The sequence below is a fragment of the Megalobrama amblycephala genome, linkage group LG12, assembly GCF_018812025.1.
Source record: "Megalobrama amblycephala isolate DHTTF-2021 linkage group LG12, ASM1881202v1, whole genome shotgun sequence".
Lineage (NCBI taxonomy): Eukaryota > Metazoa > Chordata > Actinopteri > Cypriniformes > Xenocyprididae > Megalobrama > Megalobrama amblycephala.
The window spans coordinates 33,957,548-33,984,766 of NC_063055.1; the positions used below are offsets into that span (position 1 = coordinate 33,957,548).

At 41.2% G+C, this 27,219-nt stretch overlaps 1 protein-coding gene across 10 annotated transcripts in view; it reads left to right on the top strand.

The window, feature by feature from the left end:
* The window catches only part of acot7 (acyl-CoA thioesterase 7), a 132,663-nt gene that overhangs the window by 33,031 nt on the left and 72,413 nt on the right, over positions 1-27,219 (top strand). For 5 of the 10 annotated variants that reach the window (XM_048210787.1, XM_048210784.1, XM_048210785.1 and 2 more), the window contains one exon: positions 7,467-7,562. The exons of the other annotated variants lie outside the window; for them this stretch is intronic. In XM_048210787.1, the coding sequence (XP_048066744.1) occupies positions 7,467-7,562 (96 nt within the window). The remainder of the gene's footprint in view (positions 1-7,466; positions 7,563-27,219) is intronic. 10 annotated transcript variants of the gene reach the window in all.

The following is a 27,219-nucleotide window of genomic DNA, read 5'->3' on the forward strand; positions in this document are numbered from 1 at the left end:
AAAGTAAACCCATGTCGTGTGTAACATTATTGGGTCCGTTGAACACCATTCATAAACTCTTAAAGGGACAGCAGTCCAATATTCCTGCTGCTGTCTGTCATGTTAATCAAAGAACAAAAGACAAAGAAAATCACTTTTTGCTCTTGACTGAATACGTTTTATAACTTTAATGGTAAGAATTATTTGCAATAAAGACTACAGAAATTAAGGTAACCAATGCAAAATAACACAATGTGTTATTTTACATTTGATTACTTTAATTTCTGTAGTATTTCTTACCTGAATAAAAACCCAGTTAACCAGAAAAACTTAGTTTCATAGCTCTCTTTATTCTATTGCATTTATTTGAGCTGTTTATATTTTATTACTGACTTTTACTTTTTTTTTTTAATGAAAATAAAACTCTGCATTGAAGAAAAGTAGATTTTTGTTTGTATATGTTGTCATTTATAGTTCTTAGAAAGAAAATCGGAATCGGCAAAAAATATGTATCGGCCGATCAAACTAACAAAAAATCAGAATCGGCCAAGAAAATTGCAATCGGTGCATCTCTACTAAAAAGCCTCTGAATCCATCTAAGTATCTTTATGAACAACAGCATATCAAAACAGATAAATCAACTCATCAGCTTACAGTGTGGAAGTCTCCTCAGCTTTCATTGTCAATTGCACTCCCTATTGTTGCTGGCAACCATATGCTGTAAAAGTGTCTTTGAACGAGGGGGTGGGCCAAACAATATTTTGAATTTGGACTGCAGTACAATCAGGGTATCTTCTGTTCATTCATGTTTTGATTTGATATTGAAATCAGAAAAATGAGAAAACCGCACATTTTTTTGTTTTTCATTTTTAAAATGAAAACGAAAAACAAAAAACTGGCTTGATTTTACTTTATTCATTCTGGTGTTGGAAACAAATAGGCAGTTTGAATATTCGATCTCTACATGTGGGCGGGAATGAAATGCCTCTTTCCGCTGATTGGTCAACCAGACGTCAAACCATGTCGTCATCAGTTGTTCATCAGTTCCACTCAACAGAATAAAAGTCCCTCGCTCTACAGCTGTACGGATTCTTAACGCGTTTATTCTACATTTAATCTCTTTCTCATCAAATAGCCAGACTAGTGAATGGCTTGACACAAATCGTTCGAGTCGGGGCTTAATTCTGTGTATATATTAATTCATCATGAGAAATGTTAGTTTATCTCATAAATATTAATTTACTTTGAAGCCTCACACAACTACCCCCCATTGAGTGTAAAAATGTCTTTTGTTTTAGACAACATGGGATGGATATGAAATGATAGATAGGCTATGAATATTATGCCTATTCTATTTTGTTTCTATTTTTTTTCATAGAGAAGTGTAGGACGTCAAATGTCAAATATTCAGTTATCCTTGTGTATCATATATATATAATAGGCAACATGCTATTTTTTCCTTTTCTTAAAGTTATAACTTTTGTTTAAGGCAATATTCTGAGTTTATTTCATTATTCATTAATACTGAGTATTAATGAATGTCACACAAACCGGTGTTTTAATTTCTCTGCCGACTAAACTTTAATTCCTACACATATACTGCCCTCTCTGAGCAATCTAACAACTCATAAATCTAAAAGCAACTTCAGGTGGTGCTTCTTTGACACCTCTGCAAGCCTTTGGTTGATACTGATTTAATTGGTAACAACCTATAGCGTCATATTATTCTAATTTAATTGACTAAATTTAAGAACTTAACATAAAAGAAAGCATACATATTTAATAAGATTAGGAAAAAAATCCCAAAATCCCCTGAAAATCAATTAAATCAATTACAGTTAATTTCTGACACAGACAGATGACAATAAATAGGCTATAAAAATACTCTTTATCTCATTATTGTTAGTGTTATTTCAGGGTTTTGATATATAGCCTAATATTGATAAAGTATAATTGATATCTTCTTAAGAGAGCACTATAATGGTTATTTTTTAACACAGTTTTAACATTTTTCCCTTTATTTATTTTACTTTTTTTTAAATGTGTGATAGCCTATTTCAAATTGGCATAAAGGAGTTCACCTCCGTCAAATCATCCAATTCGCATTTTAAGTCCATCTCTCTATAGCACTGCTTTGATGAACTAATAACATGTAATATATTTTCATATCTGTCATATTTCAAATTCATCCCATGTCCAAAACTCAGGGTGTTGTCTAAAACAAAAGTTATGACTGGTGCATATTTACATCGGCTACTGATTTGCACTTTTTAATTCAATGTATGCCTATACATTCGCTGCCCAGTGCGTTGAGCAGCTTCGCTAGATTTTTATAGTTGGTCACTTCAATAAAACAGGCAGTGTGCTAAAGTTGTAGAATGGGGGTAATTGTGTGCAGCAGCAAAGTAAATTAATATTTCAATAGAACGAGATTAAATGTAGAATAAACGCGTTAAGAATCCGTACAGCTGTAGAGCGAGGGACTTTTATTCTGTTGAGCAGAACCGATGAACAACTGATGACGACATGGTTTGACGTCTGGTTGACCAATCAGCGGAAAGAGGCGTTTCATCCCCGCCCACATGTAGAGATTGAATATTCAAACTGCTTATTTGTTTCCAACCCCAGAACGAAAAAAGAAAAATCAAGCCAGTTTTTTGTTTTTCGTTTTCATTTTAAAAATGAAAAACGAAAAAATGTGCGGTTTTCTAATTTTTCTGATTTCAATATCAAATCAAAACATAAATGAACGGAAGATACCCTGATTCAGTACCTATTTTGAACACTGGGTGTCATTCCTACAGAGAGCCCCTTTAAACAAAGTCGCATCTCGTCAAGTTTATGATTTTAAAGCATAGGTAACACTTTGCAATAAGGTCCAATTTGTCAACGTCGGTTAATGCTTTAGCTAACATTAACTAACAATGGGCAATTTATTTTTTACAGTATTTATTAATCCTTGCTAATGTTAGTTAATAAAAACGCAATATGTTAATGTTAACTGATACAACTATTGATTTTGTATTAGTATATGTTGATTATTAACATTAACTAACATTAACAAATGCTGTAGAAGTATTGTTCATCGTTCTTTTATTATTAACTAATGTTAACAAATGATATGAAACCTTAGTCATACCAAAGCATTTTAACATTTTTAACAACAACAGTAATACATCAAAATTAATATTTTTGTAGGCCTATCTTTTTTTTCTTTCTTTTTTTTAACTACTGAATGTTTTTTGGCTACTATTATTAATAATGATGTTTTATTTGGACTAGTCAGATCCTCAGTAAATACTGTTGGTGTAATGATGATCACAGAGGTGTCACAACTTTAATTTAACGTAACTGTCTGCTCACTAAAAGCTACATCAATCAGATCAGTAATTCAAGTTTATTTGATTCAGATGGGGCCGAAAGTGAGTGGGTGAAGTGTTCACTATGTAATTAGTTCTTTTCTGCCAATTTGACCCATTGAGGTTGATTTGTGGACTGACTCTGAGCATGATAGGCAGGCATTATTGCATTGTCAGGATAATCAGCCAGTTGTAGTGCAACAGAGACTGACTATTGTCTGTATCTAGCAGTTCCCTTTGAAATGTATGCCTTGCTTTATAAGAGCTCATTGAGAACACAATGATCTCCAGGGAAGCAAAAGAGACACTATCTTCCTCTGATACTTTATTTGCTAGTGTAGCTGTTAGACTGTGATATTTTAGATATGTTTTATGCAAAAAAAAAAAAAAAAAAAGTTGTGGGGGTGGACCATAATATTATCCAGAACACACTAGCATCCGCACAGCAATGCACCAACAACCACTCAGAAACACATTAACAACTTCACTGCAACACCCTGAAAACCATTTACAATTCTAGCATTGCAGCTGCAAGTTTTGCATGAACAAGCTCCTAGGTTTATTTATTATTGGTGCATGAAAGTACCTGGATGTGTTTTGATATTGATGATGTGTCGAATGCAGACTTGAGAGAAGTGTTAGAAATCCCAGAATTCTAATAAATATTATAATAAATAAATAATGAAGTGATAAAGACCTGGAGAAAGCCTGCACTACATTTTATTGGCATATTAAAAAGAAACTTTTTTTGACAAAGCATTAAATATGCACTTAAAATATACATACTCATTTATATGTGGTTATACATATACATTATACATGTGGTAAAAATAAAAAATAAATAAAATATGAAAATAATGTAAATAATTTAGTAGGTTATTACATTTGTTTGTGATGTTATGTGTTATTTATTATGCATTGGTTGGTGCTGTCACACTACTTAAGTAAGGATAGTTCATCCAAAAATGAAAACTCATCAATTACATCAATTGTCATCAATTACAAACCTCATTGGTTCTTGCAGAAGCTTAAACATTTGATAGAAAACATTTTCAATTTTAAGAAAATATAAATTACATTACATTTGGACATTTTCTTGCTGAGAAACAGCTAATAAAAGACAAAAAATATATATAATTTTTTAAAAATAATTTTTCTTTTTTTTTATTTGACATGGAATAACTCAGGAACACAATAAGATCGCAAAAAAAACTTTTTTGGTGATGCTCTCCTACATGTGAGCTGCATCTGGTTCAAATTTCGTGGTGATAGCATAAAGAATAGTTTAAAAAATTGTTGTTTATTTTTTCCTCAGCCAGGTGGCACCAACGGGCGGTAAACTCTGGTTTAGAGGTGCTTCTCAGCACTCGTTAGGAGTTTTTCAAAATGGTTAGATGCATTAAAAAGATGAGATTCTAAGCTTTAAAATGATATCTATTTGTGTTATTCCACGTTGGAAAATGAACATGGATGGGTCCAGGAACATTGGATACACACTGCATCCCGGAGAGATGAGAACTTGGGTAAAGTTGGTTTTATATTCGTACATTCGGACATCCGTATTCAATAGCCTTGTTAATCACACTACATTGGACATTCAGTGGACATTCACAAGTAAATATGCCATTAAAACAATACTTGCCTATTTTGATCGACTGTGAAAAATGTAAGTTGACAATCGTTGGTTGTCAATATCATGTCGCTGCTTAAAATTCGCAAACATTAATTTATTGCACATTTATTGGAAAGTCTGAATTTATCAGAAGTCTGAATGTGCGAATATAAAACCAACTTTACCAAAGTGAGATGAGAGACATGTTTTTAGCCAAGTATGTTAAATCATTCCGTGAGTAATATCTTGTGATCAATGCAATATATTATCTTGATTTTGGATTAATCTTGAGAATCTGCTTTAAATATTGATGTGCCATTTTTTATGATCTGTGCATTTTTCATGAAGTTATGAGCACGTGAAATATACATACTTGTATTCAGTTAGCGGCTGTGCTATTTCTGTTGTAAACGCATATTACTCAGACTCAGAGGGTGAAAACAACGCAACAGAAGCATGTTGGAGGCTTGATATGAAAGTTTAAAGTCTCTGGTTTTGTATGCAAAAAGAATTTTTGTGCTACCTGTATGGATTCAATTTTTATTGGCTTTTAAAGAGAGACACGCAAATGGTAGCGCCGACGCTCCATTCGGTCTTAAGGGGTTAAGAAGAATTTGCTGGGCTCAGCACTAAGGATCTTTTTTACTGGCCTGGTTGGGCCAGTGATTCAATTTTTTTACTTGTCCATTACATTTTTTTACTGCCCCCACCACAATCAATCAATCAATCAATCAATCAATCAATCAATCAATAAATAAATAAATAAAAATAAAATAAGCCTAGTTATTGTTTTCAGTTTTTGACCCATGTAACCTTAATAAACTAGTATCACGTCATAAAGGGCGGAATTCCTTGTATGGGCACTTCTCCCTGATAAGCGTGCGCACACATCACCCAGAGTGAGAGCAAGAGCACGCCCATCAACGTGCTTTGTTTGCCTTACGGAAGCCGAAAGATTTTTCAACAATGTCACCAAAGAAGTGTGTTTTTGGTTGTGAGGGAAAGATAACCTTTTTCAGCTTCCCAAAGAACCCAGCATTAAGGGAACAATGGATGCAGTTTGTTTTTCTGGGGCAGCAACGTAGTTGTGCACATATGTTTGTTTGTTCCAGAATTTTGCTGACGAATGTTTTGTAAGCAAGTCCCAGTTCAATACTGGATTTGCAGATCGCAGACGGTGAGTAAAACTGCATCAAATGTCTGTGTTTTGTTGGCAGTCGGTGCATATAATGTAAACAACACAAATGTTTTTGTTCCCTGTTTATTTATAATGATGTCGCAGCTTGCAGACGATCACTACGCAAAAGCTGTGCATGCTCGTGACTCTTTAGCTCTGCCCACAGCACGCCTCCAGGAGCTCGGCTTTTTTTGGAAAGAGTCCGTACAACGTATCTATCTTTTATAAATATGATAAAACTAAAGACTTTTTGGAGATATGAAGGATCCAATACTACTCTATAGGTACTCAAGATTAACATATTTGGCGGAAACTGTGTGTGTTATGTACCCTTTAACCCTTCTGGTGCTCTTTGGTCACTTTTGACAGAAAAATTTTCTGTTTTGAATTGTTAAAAATCACAGCTTCATCAGAATGGTATGAAACTTGGTAACTCTTATGGCATTTGGAATGTGAACACACACAAAAAAAAAAAGTTACACTTGTTGTCTTCGGTCAAAAGTGACCGACCATAGGAAATGAATGGGAAATCGACAAAAACACAAAAATTCTTGAGAGAAAAAATAATTTTTGTTTGTACAATCTACAAATCAGCCACAATGCTGAAAGTACACAGCAGTAATGGGGTGACACTTACACACACACACACACACACACACACACACACACACACACACACACACACTTATGAACTGTGCACTTGGAAGTACAGGCTTGTTCCTTCGCATCGTTCTTAGCTTTTTTTTTTTTTTTTTTTGCAGGAACTCTGCGACAAGAGCATAAAAAGTAATTAAAAAAAAGTCACATGGCATTTTTTACAAATTCTGAATCAAAAAAATGGGTAACAAAATGCTTCCTTGCGTTCTCTAACACAATGTTTAGGTTTGACTGTAATCATAATGCAAAAACTAACACTTCAAATCACTATTTCTAACAAAAATATATCTACTACTTGATAAGAAAATAGTCTTTGAGAATGTCTAAATATATATTCATATCTTCAACTTAAAAAAAATTAAGTAAATATGTCCAAATCAACTAGGGAATTCACAAGCCTCTCCATAGAGAGCTGTATAAGTATCTACTGTAGTGCAGGAGTCTCAAACTCAAATTGGCTGGGGTTGACACATCATAGGGCCATTTGCCCTGTGATTGACACATCATAGGAGGGCCGTGATTATTTTAAAGGCCTAGACTCTATTTTAACCTGAAATATTGCATTAATTGAAAAAAATGCAAAAATACGGAATCATGCATTAATTAAATCTGTATCATATTGTGAGATGGGTTATTCATGTATTCATGTTATTGTGTCTGTCTTTCCTATGGTGAAACCAAGGTATTCTGTCTCTTCTAATCTCATCTTACATTTTGTTGGATTGGCTGTTAAACCTGCCATCCAGAGGACATTCAACACAGCATTCAGTCTACTCAGGTGGGAATACCAGTCAGCCCAAGGTGCGTAATGAGCTCATCAACTAATAAGAGTTTTTAAATCATTAAAAAAATCTTACACTGCCATTGGACTTGGAGACTAGAACAACTGGGCTTGACCATGTACTGTTGGACTCTTCAATGATGTTTAGGTCCAACATCATCTTCACGGATGGCTTTTTGTTGGGCTTTATAGGGCTTCAGTCTCACTTTCTATGATTTTGTCATGGTACACCACTGTGGTCCGTCCTGACAGTAGGGAGAATACATATGAATTATGGCTTATCAACTCCAGGAGTACTTGCTTTTGGTTTGGGGTCAGTTGGGCTCCCATCTCCACTTCCAAAGGCAATTGAGAAAGGACTTGGGATGACAGGGTGAAGAGCAGACATCATTCTGGGTCATACCACTTCTTCATTAAATTCACATGATGAGTCTGGTGGATCTGATGCTGGCCGGGTTGCCTTACCATACCATCTTAAAAATATATCTAAACTACGACATATGCTCTCAATGAAGAATGCAGAACAGTTAGTTCATGCATTCATGACCTCAAGGTTAGACTACTGTAACGCTCTACTGGGTGGTTGTTCCTCCCGCTTGATAAATAAACTACAGCTCGTACAAAATGCAGCAGCTAGAGTCCTTACTAGAACTAGGAAGTATGACCATATTAGCCCAGTTCTGTCGTCACTGCAATGGCTTCCTGTTAAACATCGTATAGATTTTAAAATCTTGCTAATTACTTACAAAGCACTAAATTGTTTAGCCCCCCAGTACCTAAGCGAGCTCTTAATGCATTATAGTCCTTCATGTTTATTGCGATCTCAGAATTCAGGCCAGCTGATAATACCTAGAATATCGAAATCAACTGCAGGTGGTAGATCCTTCTCCTATTTGGCACCTAAACTGTGGAACAACCTTCCTAGCATTGTTCGGGATGCAGACACACTCTGTCAGTTTAAATCTAGACTAAAAACGCATCTCTTTAACCTGGCATACACATAACACATTATATATTTATATTTTCAAATCCGTTAAAGGATTATTAGGCTGCATAAATTAGTTCAGCCGGAACCGGGAACACTTCCTATAACACCAGATGTACTTGTTACATCAGAAAAAGAATGGCATCTACGCTAATATTAGTCTTTCTGTTTATCCCGAGGTTTACCGTAGCCAACCGGATTCGGGGCCGTTTCCAGATGAGACCGAGGACCAGTGCCTTGACACGACCACAACGCAGCCCTGTATCAGCAGAGATCGAGTCGACTAGATCATCCATTGTGAAGACATCATCGACACGACAGCCAGTGCCACAGTTTCCTCAAAATTATAATCACGATTATTAATCATGTTTATTCTATCAAAAGAGTAATGTAACTATGGCTATTTTGCAAGTTCTTTACCAACCTACACTTCACCCAAAAGGCCTGTAGGTGGCACAAAGACTTAAATTTAACCAACTATGATAACTTCGTTAGATGGTAAATCAATACAAAACATGGTTTTGGTAAGCGCTTTGTAATATGTATTCACATTAGATTTTAAAGCAACACAATTCGTTTGCAATAAGACAAACCAGATTCAAATTGCCCGGCAAATTCGTAAAGCAAAGAAAAATCATTTCTAGCTGATCAACATTATGAAAACTGGTAAAACCTTTAGGAACTTCAAAAGATAAAACAGCGAAATTCCTAATATTACTTCCAATATTTCCAAATTATGTTCATTTTCATAGAGCGGGCCAATATCGTGACGATTATTTAAAATCAATCGAGAGAAGCAAATATCGTTATCGTGATAAAATACGATTAATCGTGCAGCCCTAATTTAATTTAATTTGATTTGACATTTGATATTCAACAGTATCCTTGACATTTATTCAACAGTGCTTTTGATCTGCCTGCATTGACACTGTTCTTTAAAAGGAAAAATTATATACCAATTATCAATGTAAAGCTGCTTTGACACAATCTGCATTGTAAAAAGCACTATATAAATGAAGGTGACTTGACTTGACTTGACTTGACCTTATAGTTCACTGTACCCACTCTTTTAACCACTTCATACGGCCTATGCCACTTGGCGAGAAACTTGCATTCATGGGTGGGGACCAACACCATAACCTTTTCTCCAGGCTGAAACTCTCTTAGTTAGGCCTCTCTGTTGTAGATTCATGCCTGGGCCTCTTGAGCCTGTTTCATGTGCTCTCAAACATTTGGCCACATCTGAGTCATCTGTTGGTGCATCTGCTCCACATGTTCCACCACAGAGCAATGTGGTGACGATTGGGTCTCCCAGACCTTTTTAGCAATATCCATCACATTTCTGGTCCTCTGTCCATAGAGATGTTTGAATGGGGAAAATTATGTGAAGCTCTGTGATACTTCCCTGATGTAGAATAAAACAGGGCAGCAGCTGATCCCAATTTTCCCCATCCACCTCAATCAGTTTCTTGAACATTTGCTTTAACGTCTGATTAAACCTCTCAATCAACCCATCTGTTTGTGGATGATAAATCGAGGTATGAATCTGGCTCACCTTTAACAGTTTACACATTCCTTTCAGAACATTTGACATGAAACAGGTATCCTAGTCTGTTAAAATCTCCTCTGCAATGCCCACTCGGCTAAAAGCTGGAACATCTCTGTGGCCACCACTTTAGCAGTTGCTGCCCTAGGGGTATTGTCTCTGAATACTGGGTGGCATAATCCAGGATTAGCAAAATGTAACAATGGCCCCTGCTGGATTTGGGCAATGGCCCCAGGATGTCCATAGCAATTGTTTGGAAGGGAATCTCAATAATAGGTAAAATAATCAATGGGTTGTGATAGATTGTTCTTGGGTTGGTCTTCTGGCAGGTTTCACACTGTCTGCAGTAATCTTCAACTGCTCGCTTCACCCCTGGCCAGTAAAACCTCCTCAGTATGTGTTCATATGTCTTCTCTGTCCCCAGGTGAGCACCCAGGAGGTGGAAATGAGCCAAGTATAATACTCTGAAGATATAGGGTTTAGGTACCAGCAGCTGTTCAATAACATTGTCTTCAATCAATGACCTGCTACAGTAAGGTATTTTTAACAACAAAATGTGGATAGGTTAATTCACTTACTTTCTCCAGTAACTGGTTGTCAACATTCTTGATGCTTCTCCAAGCCTGTTCAGAGTTGGGGTCTTGTAGCTGAGCTGTGCCAAACTGCCCTGGCTGTCATTTCTGACTTGACTTTCCATCATTTCTGCTTGGGGGAACTCAGAAGGTTTCACTGGTGAAGGGATTCTCTTCTTCATTTTCAGAGTGGCCATTTACTACTCCTTTTTCTGGGATCACAGACTCACTCCCTGATTCCTGGCCTGATGGTGCTGCAAAAGACTGGAGGGACTGGGGTTTTTAGGAGCTTTGCTTAACTTGACTTTTAGGCCTTCAGTGGGGTTTCAGTTGACTAGAGACCAATAACACTCATACACTGGGCAGTCCGTACCTACCAGGACTGGTACCGACAGGTTTTTGTTCACCCTCGCTTTAAAAGTACAAACTCCTCTCGGGGTGACCATCTTTATCTGTACAGTGGGTTAGCTTTTTTTTTTTAGCAGTGGGGGTCCTTTCTGGCTCAGTGCAAATTCCCATCTTACTAGGGTAACCATACTTCCTAGTAGGGCTTCTCTATGTTGGTTGGCCAGTCTTACTGGGATACAGGAAGCCGTTGTACCCTGGCGTGCCCAATAGGTTGTCCCATAGTGACAAGCCTTACTACTTGAGTCCGTTGAGGGCATAGATTCTTTTTTTCTCAGGCATCTTCAGGAGAGGCTGGACCTGTGTGACTGATCTTGTCAACTGTGAGTCAGCCTAGTACTTTAGTGGCCCCTGTCTTTCTCCTCTGGCACTCTGACGGCCTATTCTGGGAAGATCGTGATTTACTTTCATTACCTTTCATTAACTGTCACTTGATGGTTTTCCAATAGCACTGCCAGAGTCTCAACGTCGGTAGGACTGGTTTGCGCAGCATAGCACTTTGCCTCAGCTGGCAGGGAATGGAGGCAACAGTCTAGCACTACAGTATTCTTTCCACCAATGGGGGGCAGTCCCCTATAATGAGCCAGACCTTTGTCATTCTGGTTAATGTGGCTATCTGAAGTCTTACTGGCTGGGTTGAATCAAAAGTCCATGCATGGAAACGTTGGGCATGAGTGTGGATGCTATGCTCTTAGTGGGCCAAGATGGTCTTCTTTAACTTATCAGCTGCATCTCTAGAGACCAGATCTTGACAGGTCCTCTGGGCTTCTCCATAAAAAAAAAAAAAAAAAAAAAAAAAAAAAGTGTCAGCAGGGCACCCCAATCGTCTTCAAGGCCATTTCTCTCTGGTTGGGATCCTCTCTAATAACTCCAGGTAGGATTCCAAACCATCTTTACTCATTAGTGAGGACCTGTCCTGAGTCTAGGGTGCCTCTGGTCTTGGACATAACTTGACACATGGCCTTAACTGACTCCCTAAGGGCACTTTGCTCTTCCCTCTGTTTTACATGAGTGGTCACCAAGGCATTAATTGCATCTTCCATTTTGTCCTTGTCTGGGTCTAGTTTTGTAGAAACTCGAGCACTGACTGCACATGCCCACATTCTCCACCATCTGTGTGACACAGGCCCCAATGCTCAGAGAGGTTTAAGCTGCCACAAAGCACAACCACAAGAGAGGTGGGAGCAGGGTTAACAGAAATAAGCATTATTTGGCCAAGAACATAGGAATTTTAACTGGAATGTAGGTTCTTTGTGGCCTGGGGTATCCATGGTGCCATTGTTCCTAACATCTGTTTCAACGCAAGGCCACCTTAAAGGGGGAATACAAAACAGAAGAAAGGAAAAGTCGTTAAGGAAGATGTTGCAAGGTTAACTCTGTCTTTTTACTCTTCAGCCAGTTTTTCTCTAGGCCACCCTGTGCTTCAGCACCTCATCCTGGGGAAGTCTGTACCCAGGACCATACAAACTTGAGTGAAGTAGAGCTCCCAGATTTATGGTGACCTTCATTAGGACTTCATTGCCTAGAGCTGTGGGTGGTTCCATGTTTGGAGGGTGAGCAGGTGGAAGTACTCATAATTGATGACTTTTCCTAGTTTGGACCTGAACAACAATATTGTCTTTTTTAGAGCCGCTTTAAAGCAGAATTTATTCTGTTTGCATCATTAATCATTATTTTCTTGTTTATCACTGTAAAGCTGCTTTGAAACGATCTTATTGTAAGCACTATATAAATAAAAGTGACTTGACTTGAGTACATCAATTACACATCTAATTACATAAAGGTAATTTAAATGTGAGTGCAATTTAACTATGCATGTACACAATAATGACGCGTTCCAAAAAAAAAAAAAAAAAAAAAAAAAAAAAAAAACCTGGACGCACTCCGAGAGAAGGCCGTTAAAATCAATTTCCTATTTTCGTTTTTGAAACTTGTGTTGGTTGGTCCAATCGATTCGTGCAATAGATTTTCAAACATAAAGTGACAGCTCCATAAGAAAAGGTTCCAACCAGCAGCTAGCTGTCATTGTAAGCCTATAGCACAACTCCATGTATTGCCTACTCCTTGGTAATGACCATTAATTTCGAATAATGCGCGCCTAAATGTAGGCTCATACAGACGTATTTCACAAGCATATCTCAAATATCTCATACACTATTGAAGTTAGCTTCTAACGTTAACAGGAAGGCTAGTAGGTTATGCATGCTAGCTTTAAATAGAAAAAAACCTGCTCTGCTACTCAAGAATGCAAACTCACCATTATTGCAGGAACGAAGCATCGGGTCCTTCTGGGTTTTTGCCTGGCCCATCATGATGGAAAATGCATCACTCGTGTTGTTGGGTGGTGGTGTCTCACAGATCTGGGCACAGTTTTTCCAGAACTTCGTGCCAAGTTAAAGTGGTGTCGAGCTGTTTTAATGAATTTTTTAGATGTATTATGGTGCCCGAACCCGTATGACTTTGAACGGTGACCGCAAACATTTTGTTTACTGCAGCCGCAGCCATCAGTACCAAGCGCGAACCGTTGACTCTGACAGTGAATGAGAGTATGAGACAAAGCGAACGCACAGGCCATAGTGTGACATCCGTTAACCAATAGTGTAAACATAGATGACGTCACAGGTTTTTATTTAAAAGAAAGAACGTAGCCTTCGTTTGTATGTAGGCCTAGGCAATTTATATATTTACAATACTTACTAAAATATAATTAATATTATTTTATTGCTTTTGTATTAGTTGTTTGAAGAGTAAAAAAAAAAAAAATTGGTCGGTCTTAACGTAAATTTACAACCGGCAAGTCGGTCGGACTTAAAGCAAAAAAAAAATAAAAAATTTGAGTCGGTCCTAAATTGACAGGGTCGGTCGGGTTACGGCAAACAAGAATATTTTTAAGGATGGCCTCACAATATTTACTAACCACTAGGCCATGAAAAAAAAAAAAGTCAAGTCAACAGATTGGCACATGGTTTGTGGTCAATTTCACTCTTCATAGCTTCAACATGTATCCAAATGGTTCTTTTTCACAATTGGTACGTGATATTATTGCTGTAACCTCTATTACCTTAACATTATCTGCCAATAAATTATCGTTAGGTTTTAAGTTTTTAGAAAAATGGCTTTACCTTCAGCAGGTACTCAAAAATGGATAAATGGCTATTTAGCAACATCATTCTCTGTCCTTATAGCTAGGTGACCTAGATGATGTTAGCTTTAAAGGAAAGTTGTTTCAGAGGTGGAGCAAGCAAGTTGTTGTCAATAATGACGTTTCTTCATGATTCAACCATGTATTTTCTAAATAACGGGCAGTGGCGAATCATTCATAATAGTGTGGTAAATTAATCAGAATAAAAAATGTATTTCATAACTTTAAAGGCAAAATATGTAGATTAGAGCACTCATTTGGAGAGAATGCTTAATTTGAAGGCATTAAAGGTCAAAATATGAATTAAATAGTCTTTATCCAGCTTTTTCAGAAGACTTCTTTGAGCATTTTGTATGGTGAGCTCTAAAACTGTTTTCTAGATGAACACGCAAATAGTTTTCTCCTAGATTAGACATTTACCATGCAGTTGTCCTGAATCCTTCAGTTGTCCTTCAAAACAAGCAACAGAGATATTGCTTTAGGTATAATATCTCATTTACATGTGGAAAGAGTTTTCAGAACTGGTTCTGGTAATGTATGTCTTTCTTGTTTCTCATTGTATTCTCATTGTGGAAACTCAGAGCCCAGAACTGTGTTTCCCCCCTTTTTTTCTACACAAATGTTTTTCTTTTCAAAGTGCTTGGCTTTTGCATCAATTTAATGTTTTAAGAAAATATAATTACTGTAACATCCAATAACAGTTTAAACAATTCTAAGTTTGCTGGTCTCAGCTTGTTTAAACTGATTTAACTTAACCAACAAGCGTTAAAGTTTATTACATTTTATATAACCCTAACCCTATGTGTATCCTCAAGTTACACTTAAAACACCAGTCTTCTTCCTATTTTGTACTGGGCTTGTAGTGTCTCAAACTTCCAAACATTCACAAAGTGGCTGTGCAAGTGTGCAAGCACCAGTAAAAACATCAGGGATAATGAATGGTTCAATTACACAACTTACTATTCTGCTAACAAGGAACGTCCAGGATAGAAAACATTGAAATGCCTCTTGGCTGAGCTGGATCCATCAACAGCAAATGTTTGTTCTTATCGTCTTCCCTGCTGTTTCTGGCTAATGATGTTCTTGAGGATGGAATGATGGTGGCTAAAATTGATCTAATTCATTTGCCCTTGCTGAATAGAGATAGGTTTGAGACAAATTGAGCCATACTAAGGTAATTCTGTTAATGGTTAGTTGAAAAGGACAGAAGAGGTGACTCCAGGGGCGGCAGTTTAATTTTTATGTAAGATGATTAAGTGAGATAATAAAGTGATTTGAGTCATAAAGTGAGAGTTGAATGAAGGTCAGGGAATAAGCAAGTGAAACCTATCGCATGCTGTAAATGTGTTCAAAAGTTTATTGCTTGTTAACAATGCGATTAAAACGATTATGATTTAGTGTTGAATGGGCTTATTTGTGATTCCACACACTTGGCTATAATGTATTTCTGCTGTGCTGTTACACTTTTGCGGGAACCAATCACAGACTGGCTTATCCACCTTGCTCGCTATTGGCGGGTATAACACGATGACGATAGATAAGCGATGGCAAGCAGCTTTCAAACTCTATCTGATCTACCCGTCTCTTGCATGACCGTCACTCCAAAATAACAATGCACAATCACAGTGACACCGATTGTGTTAAGCATTTACCTTATCTGAGAGAAATGTAGCAGAGCGTTGATCCAACAGTCTCTTCATAGGAAGATTACAAACAACGATTAATGACACACAATGATTCTCTGCTGTTATTTTGGTGGTTTGCTTCATGATGTGAGTACAGGACTCTTTTTCTTCAATGCCCTTTGATGGTAGACAATATTTTTATTATTTGCTCTATATGTTTCGTCTCCCTGCTTCTTGAACGTCGCGCCGCCTGAGCTGACTGGGATTCTTTTTGGTTGTCATGACAATGACGTAGTTTAGGGCGGCTATATTCCGCGTTCATTTACACTGAACCAGAACAGTATCAGAGTCGCCTTTTAAACTCTCGACGATGCTGAATGACTTCTTTAGTTAGCAAACAAATTGCTCGAGTGGGTGTAAATACCGATCATTTTCATGTTTTTTTGCACAACCTGCAAAAATCGCTCGATGCCATTGCTGCTTCTGCAAACCGCGGATCAATGCTACAAACCAATACAAACTAACCCTGCATCTTAATCAGCTCCCTAGTTCCCTAGGTCGTGAATCAGTATATCATGCAAGTGAATGTGGCTGATTCCCTGATCAGTTCCCTGACTACTGAACTAGGGAGCTGATTGAGACACACGGTAAACCTGCCTGGAGTTTTCGCATCACTCTGCAAAGTACGTCACCCGGATCGTTGATCTGATTGGTTGAAGGACTATCCAATTGCGTGACTAATGCTCGTTGATCACGCCTCTTGTGCAGTAGGAAATACATAGCAAACTCCCCAGATAAATGTTCAATTTTAAATTGAGCTTGGTCTGGTGATAGCCAGAGTAGCAAACTGCTGCACTCCACTACTCACTGCTCTGTTTTGTTTTATCTTCCAAAAATCTGGCAGTAAGTTTTGGAAGATCACTTTTAGTCCAGCTCTGAAGACAGGCATTTCAGGATAAGAGATGGACTAAAAGTGAACTCCCACACCTTACTCCCAGATTCTGGAAGATAAATTCTTCAAACAGTGGTACAAGAGGATGTGATGCTGGTCCTTCAAGAGTCACTCTCAAGCTGTCTGTCTATAAGGCCTATAAAAACCCAGTCTTCATTTATTTTATAACACTTCAGCTTGTGATTCTTATTAAGAGCGGGTCATTTTTTAGGATTCTTTAGCTAACCTAAGTCTCTGAGATCCTGACACCTTGTACTTCTGGAGACTCCAGGTAGGCTGCAGTTCTGGAAAATGGTGGCGCTGGAGACTAAAGGGTTCCTGATGGGTTCACACTTAATTCTTCATCTTAATTCTTAATTATTTTGCAGTTAACATGTGTCTTTTCTTTTCCACCTGTTTTTGTATGACCCCGCTGACCCAATGAGCATTTTGCTGTCCCTTGGTCATGCTTTAACTTTGCAATTTCTAGTATTGCATTAGTATTGCGTCCTTCTCATGAGTATTTAATAATTTTTGACTTGTCAGTCTGAGTTAAATCTCTTTTTTGACTCATTTTGCCTGTAAAAGAAAACCTGCCTAATAATTCTGCACATCTGAATATAAGGCATTTTTCATTTCCAGCCTTCATGAACAATTTTATATCACTTATAAATGATTAAAAACAATATTAATAGTAGTTATTAAGATTGATGTGGATCGGAAATGGTAAAATGTGCTTGGAAAAAAAATATGATCAGAAAATCAACTTGCCTAATAATTCTGCACACAATGTATGAAAAAAAAAAATCCTACACTGCAAAAGCTCTATCTATCTATCTATCTATCTATCTATCATCTGTCTGTGCTATCTATACTATCTATCTTTAAACTAAATAATCCAAAAGCCCATGGAAAAAGATTGGGATTTTGTTGAGGGAACCAGGGTGATGCTAATTTCTGTGTTGGCCTCAGCGCTCTATTACAAACAAATGTAAAAGTAAAATGCACAATAGTAATTTGATTTGGAGAGAAAATGTGCTGAACTGTCATGACAATTGCACTATTCAAAATATCTTAATGGTACAAAAACAGGCTATGCAAATATATTTTATGTTTGTTTGTGATTTCAGGACAAAGTACTATTGCGTTTATAAAACTCCATCAACAAAAATATAATAAAAAAACATGTTAAAAAAAAATTAATGGTAAGACACAATTACAGTAATAATTTTTAATGTAGTTCTTTAGCATATAAGGTGATATTGTTGATGTATAGACTTCTTTTGTTTGTTTTAGGTATGTTTTTTTTTTTTTTTTTTAGATTGAAAGACCATTCAATCAGTCCTATGAGCAGACCAGTGCAACAGAAAATAAAATAACATATTTCCCCCCAAGCTCTCTCTCACAGCTGTGTCTCCATGCAAGGACGTTTGGCTTATACACATGCGCACACACTTGCTCTCTGCCTTCACCGTCTGTTTCCACGTCTGCTTTTCCCCATCGTGCATGATGAAAGCAAGACCAAAGCTACTGAATATCCTGAATGGATTTCTAAAGGATCAGAGGCAGCCTGTTTGTCAGAGGGAAGGGGGAGGTGCTTAGGTTTACGCCTGACCCTTGGCAACCTCTGTTACATGACACAAAGCAATATGACAGCTGTGATTTCTCTCTTTGAAATGGAACTGTCCTTTCCCCTTCATCTCATTTCCTTCTCATAGTATTTTTCTCATTCATAACTTTTCTGGCATTCAAATTAATTGTTTTATTTTGTGAAGATGCATTTGATTTCTTTCTCTCTCACCTTTCCTTTCCTGTGCTTTTAAAACAGTTTGTTCAGAAATGAAAAATCTGTCATCCCATCCTCATGTTTTTCCAAACCCGTATGCTGTTGTTGTTTTTTTTTTTTTTTTCCTGTGGAACACAAAAGGGAAGCTTTTGAAGAACAGGCTGCTTTTTTCCATACCAAAACAGTTCTAAGTAGGCACAGCTGGCCAGTTATAAAAAACATTATAACTGGCCAAAAATGTATCCATTCGACTTGTGCGCTATATTCCAATTCTTTTGAAGAAGTCATGATAGATTTGTGGGAGGAACAAACTGAAATGACTAAAAAAGTTATCCTTTACATCATAACTCACAAATGTCTTTATAACACTTCCAAATATACAAATCTAAAAATCTATGAATTAGCTCCCTTCCAATCTATGAAGTCAAATTTGAATTGAATTGACCACAACACACAGAAAGTTGAATTGGAATGTGAAATAAGGATCAGTGGAATTTACTGAATTATAATTCAAAGAAATTCAGCCAGTATTTGCATGAAGAATCGTACTCGGTTACGTACGTAACCTCGGTTCCCTGAGATACGGGAACGAGTACTGCGTATGGGGAAAAGCTCCTTTTTCCTCCTTGCTGAAGCCTTTTTCAATAGTGCAGTGAAACTGCACATGGGCATAACATGGGTGCCAGGGGGGCCCAGAGGATATGTGAGGGGCTAAAGCCGTCGAACCCTAGATGCACAGGGGCCGGAAGGCCCCTGGGAGAGCGTGATGACGGTGCTCAGAGAGGCCGTCTTTTCACACCGAAAGGACCCGAGCATGTAAGGTCGGGATGTCCAAATTGTAAAATCTGACAAAAGTGGACGGCGAGGACCAGCTGGCCGCCTCACAGATGTCTTTGAGAGAAACGCCACTAGACCACGCCCAGGATGAGGCCATGCCTCTAGTGGAGTGGGCTCTTACTCTTATGGGGCAGTCCAGGCCCATAGAGGAGTAGCATAGAGCAATTGCATCGACTATCCAACGCGAGAGGCGTTGCTTAGAGACCGGAGACCCTTTGGTGCGGCCGCCAAAACAGATGAAGAGCTGGTCTGACTGCCTGAACGGCTGAGACCGCTCAACATAGATCCTCAATGCCCTGACGGGGCAGAGTAAATGCACCTCTCGCTCGTCCGTGGAAGGAGGTAGCGCTGAGAGGGAAATAACCTGTGCTCTGAACGGGGTTGAGAGCACCTTGGGGACATAGCCATGTCCGGGTTTTAGAACGACCTTAGAGTCGTTGGGCCCGAACTCAAGGCATGCAGGGCTCACAGAGAGGGCCTGCAGGTCGCCGATGCGCTTAACCGATGCTAGCGCGAGTAGCAGAGCGGTTTTGAGCGTTAAGGGCCGAAGGTCAGCTGACTGCATTGGCTCAAAGGGCGGACCCTTGAGGGCTGCAAGGACAGTGGAAAGGTCCCAAGAGGGAACGGTAAGTGGTCTAGGGGGGTTAAGACGCCTAGCACCTCTTAGGAAACGGACAATAAGGCCGTTTCTGCCCACCGTCTGGCCAGCAATAGGGGCGTGGAACGCTCCAATGGCTGCAACGTAGACCTTGAGCGTGGAAGGGGTGAGACCACTATCCAGCCGCTCCTGGAGGAAAGACAGTATCTGGGATACGTCACTCTCCACAGGGTCGACGCTGCGCGTTGAGCACCAGTCAACGAAGACCGACCATTTCTGGGCGTAGAGACGCCTGGTGGACGGAGCTCTAGCCTGAAAAATGGTGTGCAAAATGTTCCCGGAGAGGCTTATCGGCTCCCATCGAGGGACCATAGGTGCAGAGCCCACAGTTGGGGCTGGGGGTGCCAGATCGTCCCGTTCGCCTGAGAGAGGAGGTCTCTTCTCAGGGGGATTGGCCATGGGTCTCTTGTGGAGAGCCTGAACAGCTCTGAGGACCAGGTTTGGGTCCTCCAGAGTGGGGCCACCAGTAGGACTCTGTGTTTGTCTTCCCTGATTCGTCTGATCACGTAAGGGATCATTGCGATCGGGGGAAAAGCGTAAAGGAGGAGCCTGGGCCAGGCTTGGGCCAGGGCATCCGTCTCTTTCGAGAAGAAGGTCGGGCAGTGAGAGCTGTCTTCTGAGGCGAAGAGGTCGACCTCTGCCTTCCCGAAGATTTCCCATATCTTCCGTACCGTTTGGGGGTGGAGCATCCACTCGTCTGAGGGGACATTGCTCCGTGACAGCATGTCTGCCCCAAGGTTTGATTTGCCAGGTATGTGCGTCGCTCTGAGCGACCGCAGCCTGGGCGCTGCCCATTCGAGGAGGCGCTTTGTCAGGGCACAAAGGCGGCTGGACGAAAGGCCTCCCTGGTGGTTTATATAAGACACGACCGTCATGCTGTCTGACTGGACCAGGACGTGGTGTCCTTTCAGGAACGTCTGGAACGTGGCCAGGGCATGTTCTACTGCCAGCATCTCAAGGCAGTTGATGTGCAGATGGCTCAGCTCGTGGGTCCACGAGCCGAAGGCCGGTCTGCCCTCGAAAACGGCTCCCCAACCCGCGTTGGAGGCGTCCGTCGAGAGCACCTTCCTTCTTGATACCGCCTGAAGGGGGACTCCACGCTTGAACCAGCTGGGGTTCGTCCAAGGTCTCAGAGCTGTAACACAGGCCTGATTGACCTTGATTAAGAAGCGGCCGTGCCGCCAAGCATGAAGTGGAACCCTGAGTTTCAGCCAGTGTTGCAGAGGCTGCATACGTAGGAGGCCGAGCTGCAGTACCGGGGAGGCGGAAGCCATCAGCCCTAGCATCCTCTGGAAAGTCTTCAAAGGGTAACGGGCGTTGTTCCTGACTGATGCCGAGAGCTTCTGAATCGTCAGAGCGCGCTCTGGGGAGACTACAGCCCTCATGTGGACTGAGTCGAAGACTGCGCCCAAGAACGTGATACGTTGGCTGGGGAGCAGTGAGCTCTTGGCAAAGTTGACCCTGAGTCCCAGGCACTGAAGGTGGCTGAGGAGCACGGATCTGTGGTGTTCTAGCTCGGTACGAGACTGGGCCAGTACGAGCCAGTCATCGAGGTAATTCAAAACTCGGATCCCCATCTTTCTTAGAGGGAGAAGCGCCGACTCCATGCACTTGGTAAACGTGCGGGGAGCTAGAGACAGCCCGAAGATGGCCTATCAATACAACCTTGTATTAATAGGCCACACCCTCGAAGGCGAATCTCAAGAATCGCCTGTGGCGGGGGGCTATCTGGGTGTGAAAGTACGCATCTTTCAGGTCCAGCGAGAAGAACCAGTCCCCTGGGCGGATCTGCGCGAGGATCTGCTTCAACATTAACATTCTGAACTTCCGTCTCATGAGGGAGAGGTTCAGAAGTCTGAGGTCTAAGATGGGTCTGAGACCGCCATCTTTCTTGGGGACAACAAAGTAGCAGCTGTAGAAGCCCGACTCGCTCTCTGCGGGGGGAACGATTTCTATGGCTCCCTTCTGTAACAGAGACGTCACTTCTGTGCGGAGGACATGAACGTCGTCCGCTTTGACTGAAGTGGTGACCACACCGCTGAAGCGCGGTGGCCTTCAGGCAAACTGCAGGGAATAGCCGCTGGATATAGTCCCGATGACCCACTGTGACACTCCGGGGATGGCTTGCCAGGCCTCGACCCGTGTGACCAGGGGCTGAATAGCGTCTGGTGACAGACCGCTGTGCAGGAGTCTTTGCACCGTCGTTATAAGATGAGGAAATTTGCTCTCTTTTTGGTAATTTAAAAATATTGGGTTCGCCATTAGAATGGCGGTTTGTGTGGGCGCAGTCGTTGTGGGCCCAGGGCACATAACCCGATGAATTCCAGCACCCGGAGCTAAGCGAGGTGGCAGGGAATGCAAGCGAGAGAGCTTTTGGGGCGGTCCGGCCGTGGCGAGACCTGACCCCATCCTCTTTCTTCCTGCTGGATCAGGAAGACGCCGGAGGCGTTGGGTCCAGCACTATCTTGGGGCAGGGACCCTGGCGTCTCGGGAGCGTGGAGCGTTTCGCAGGGTGGGCCCGCAGGCGTTGCTTCTTAGGTGGCGCTGCTTGTGATGCGGAAGGGGCAGGCTTGCTCTGAGGCTGGGTCGGCGCAGGTTTGGACCGACTTACAGCGGATGAAGAGCTGGAGCGCTTTGGCAAGAAATGTCGCATTGCCTGGGACGATTTCTGCGCGGCCGAGAAGCGCTCGGTGAACCCTTCCACGGCTGACCTGAAGAGACCTGAGGGCGAGACAGGGGCATCCAAGAAGGCCATCTTGTCTGCGTCTTTGATCTCTGTGAGGTTAAGCCAGAGATGGCGCTCCAACACAACCAAGTTGGCCATGGTCCTTCCTATGGCCTGGGCCGTGGTCTTCGTGGCGCGCAGGGCCAGGTCAGTGGCGCTGCGCAGGTCACGGAAGGCCGGTGCGTCGATTCCAGACTCGTCCAGGGTACGGAGGAGTTTGGCCTGGAAGACTTGAAGGATGGCCATCGAGTGGAGCACTGATGCAGCTTGCCCTGCTGATGAGTACGCTCGGCCGGCAATGGCGGAGGTCGTACGGCAGGGTTTAGAGGGAAGGGCCCTCTTGCTCTTCCAGCCCACGGCCGCGGGCGGGCAGAGGTGAGCGGCCACGGCTTCGTCTAGCGGCGGCATCTGCTCATAGCCCTTCTCACGTGAGCCGTCAACCGAGGTGAGAGCCGTGGGTGAAGAAGTGCGAAGGCGGGCAGAGTATGGGGCGCGCCAAGACTTCGTGAGCTCTGCATGGACCTCGGGGAAGAAGGGCGCAGATCGCTGGCGAGGGGTCTGGCGGGGCCCCGGCAGAAACCACTCATCCAGCCTACTGCGAGTCGGCTCCTCTGGTGGCCTTAGATGGCCTTAGAAAGGATGCGGATTAACTCGGCGTCCGTTCCTGGCCTGGAGTCAATGGGCTCTAGTGACGGCAGGGGGGCGGGCTCCTCGTCGCCGACCCACTCCTCCGCTTCGGATGCCGCGAGCGACATGGATTCGTCGGGCTGCTCATCCTCCGAGCCGCCGAAGGAGACGAGGTCACTCGCTTCAGCTGAGGAACGCTGCTCCGGGCGTGCAAAGAGGACGGGGGACGGCTCTCTCACAGGAGAGGGAGAGGTCGGCGGGCGCTGGGCCGGCGTAAGCTCTCCCAACTCCGAGCGCTGAACTCCTCTGCCTCGCTGTCTCTTCCTTGCTGGCTCGTGGGAGGAAGAAGACGGGAAGGCGCGGGAGGCGGAGCCGCTTTCCGTGAAGAAAGCGATCCGAGCGCGGAGAGAAGCGAGACTCATGCACTCGCAGTGCGGGCATGAAGTCTCGGTGAGCACGGCGTTTGCGTGGGGCTTGCCCAGACATCCGACGCACTCACCATGGCCGTCGTCGTCCTGCAGAGGGGCTCTGCAGGTGCCACAGGCGTGGCGCGGCATACTGGGACGCTGCTGCCGTGAAAACGGCGCTTGGGGGGGCTCTTTTAGAGCGGTATAGACTGCGGAAGGATGCTCTGAACAGCGGCGGAAAACCGCGTTGAGGCGCTGTGAAGCGCTCGCCGGATGGCAGCAGGAGACTCGCTGAAAGCGAAACCAGAAGCTCGCGGCGGATGGCGAGAGCAGCGCTCTGGGCGGCAGTCTGCGGCGGCGCCGGCGGGAAGACTTTTCAATCTTTCAAACAAGGCTGTCAAGTCAAAGACCTTTTTCTAATTAAAAATGAATTTCCTTTTTTCATTGTAAATTTACTTTCTTCGTTGCAATTCTACTTCCTGTTGCTACCTCAGTTAATATTCAACTCATAATTAGGAACTGAATCAGAACACAAAAGGGCATTCTCCATTTAGTTCTGATTGGTGTACAACCCTGGTGCTGAGTGCAAAGTATTCAATAAATATCAACTTATGTATTCCTCACATAAAGTTACAGGGAGACCACTTTTATGATGCTTTGTTGGTCATTTTTGAGCATTTGCTTTCATTGTATGGAAAAAAGCACCTTCATCATTCTGCCTAACATTGTATTTGCGAGAGCATTTTTGAAACCTATAGCCAGCCGTTGCCATCTTGACAGCCTGTCACCGCACGCCACTCCCGTATAACAGAAAACGGGCAAAGAGTTGGGTGGAGCTGAGGTGACGTGACGGCAGCAGACAAATGGCTAGTGGTGACAGCAGCGGCAATCCACCTATCACTCAAGTGGCCGTGCCCTTAATTATGCAGGCTTAATATAATTGAAACGGGAAAAAAAATCACCCCCTCACAGTTGTCATGAAGAGCAAAATTAGCTATATAGACCAAAACCACAATTTGTACCAATTGTAAACATGTTTTTTTTTTTTTTTTTTTTTTTTGCTGTAAAATTGGGCATATTAACATGGGGCTCAGTGAGATTCTGCTCTCTTTTAGAGCCTGTCCATAGCGGCCAGTGGATGTTGCAGTTTAAGTCACTTCCATATTGGCTTCAAGAGAAACGGGGGGAGGTTGCCGCTTGGTTCGGAAAAAAAACATTTAGTGAATGATGACAGATTTTTCATTTAGGGTGACCTGTTCCTATAAGGACACTTGTCATTTTTAGCTCAAGTACACAAAGAGAGTGGATGTTGCTTTAAACAAAACTTTTGAATTAAAAGTCAATACGGTGAGATGCACTTGAGTTCTTGAGAGTAAAATATGTGGAGGCTGAGAGTAGACTTTAAAAATTCAGAGCTCATATGACTTAGCTATGTGACAGGTTGCTATGAATAGCTATCCTGTGTAGGCATTATGCGTGGGATCATGTTTTCTCATCTTTAAAGGTTTGGTAGAATCTGAGTCTGTCATCCTACGTGGCCACTGTAGACAGGTCTCACTACGACACATCAGAGTATACACAAGTTAAAAGTAAAGGGATTCAGATGACAAAAAAGATTGGAATGATTATATAGTATAGTAGATAATATTTAAAATGTGATTAAAGTAAAATTCAACAATAATATCATTGTCTGAAATGTTCAACTTTCCAAATCACAATCCAAATCCCACTGGATAAAATATATTGGGTGTCTTAATTATCTTAAAAAATGATATTACATTGTAAACAGGCTTAATGTTCTTTGTGCAAATTTTTATTTACTTATTTATTTATTTTTATTTTGAGGTGATGTAGGATGTGACAGATCACATTGAGCTACATGCAGTATAAATGTTTCATGTCGTATAAAGCAAGCCAGATCTTCAGATCCATGCAAACGAGTTGAAGTTTTGGTCTTGTGGCTGTTTAGGCCTGTGAGATCACATATGAGATCATAGAATAACACAGACTAAAAGAGCTGCAAGCTGAATTGCGGGGGCCTAAGCAATGTGTCTTCTGAGAGAGTGTGTTTGGGGACGAGAGTTTGTGTGTTAATGGACAGAGATGGAGTGTGTGCATTTGAGGAGAGAAGGCATCGATAAAACTAACAGATCGGTGCATGAATGCATCTGGATTTCCTCCAGCCGAGCTCCAGCAGGAATGATTATAGAGTGCAGACAGGTTACATCCATCACAGATCAAGTGTGCGTGTGTTTATATCTGTGTGTTACTCAGATAGAAAGGCTGTGTGCCAATATGGCACTGTTGTATCTGTAGTAAGATAGTGGGAGTTGTGTGTGAGTAAACCCAGCTGAGTCTTTACCTTATATTAAATTACTAAATATGTTAACATCATTAAAGGAATATTCTGGGTTACAGTAAATACAACTCTGGTCAGCAGCCGTTATCTGAATGGAAAATGTTTGTGTAGTGATGCACTTACAATGAAAGCCTAGTAGGCAAGCATGCATCACTGCAAATTAATGTTTAAAATATGCATAAGTGTTTGCAAATCCATAAACATTACAAGACTGATGCAAATAAATTACTGAAAAGAATTACATAGGTAGAAGTTCATCCATCCAGTCAACTTTACAATGTACAATATACCTATTTGCAAAAATATAAGCTTATTATTGCCTCATGAAAATTCAGACATCATTTGGTCACCCTCATACCAATGTTTTCTGTGGAACACAAAAGGAAAATTTTTTGAAGAATGTTCTCACAGCTCTTTTCCCACTCATTGTACTGAAGTTACGTAAAGATTCTTCAAGAAGTTCTGCTTTTGTTTTTTATAGAAAATAAATCAGAGCATATGGATTTGAAAAGACATGAGTGAGAAATAGATTTTTTCAATTGTCAGTTGTCAATTGTTGACTTTCTATGCCTCATAAAGACTTTTTTTCTTTTTTTTTTTTGGACTAGAGTTTGTAGTCCCCTATCTAAAGTAATTTTTTGTAGGTCAAGTTAGCTATTACAGGATGTATTCAACATCCACAAGTAAATTCACTCTGACTCACAAAAGGCATTAAATTAAGTAAAGCTGTTCATGCAAGATGCCTTGCTAACTCTAGAGCAGCTGGAAGTACTCATACAATGTACGATTATACAGGATTTTTTTTCTTCTCAGACTTTTGAGGATGTGCGAAAATATCCCAGAACCTGTTTCTATGGTAACACTTCATTACAAAACTGTTTTTTTTTTTTTTTTAATTATTATTATTGTATTATTGTGATTAAAAGAAAGAGAGAGGGGGTGTAGTACTTTGAAATAAAGAGCTTGAGGATTTTGTTTATTTGCTGTTGGTACGGAGTGGAGAGAATTTAGTGGAGAGAAAGAGAAAAAAACAGAACATCAAGAGTGCT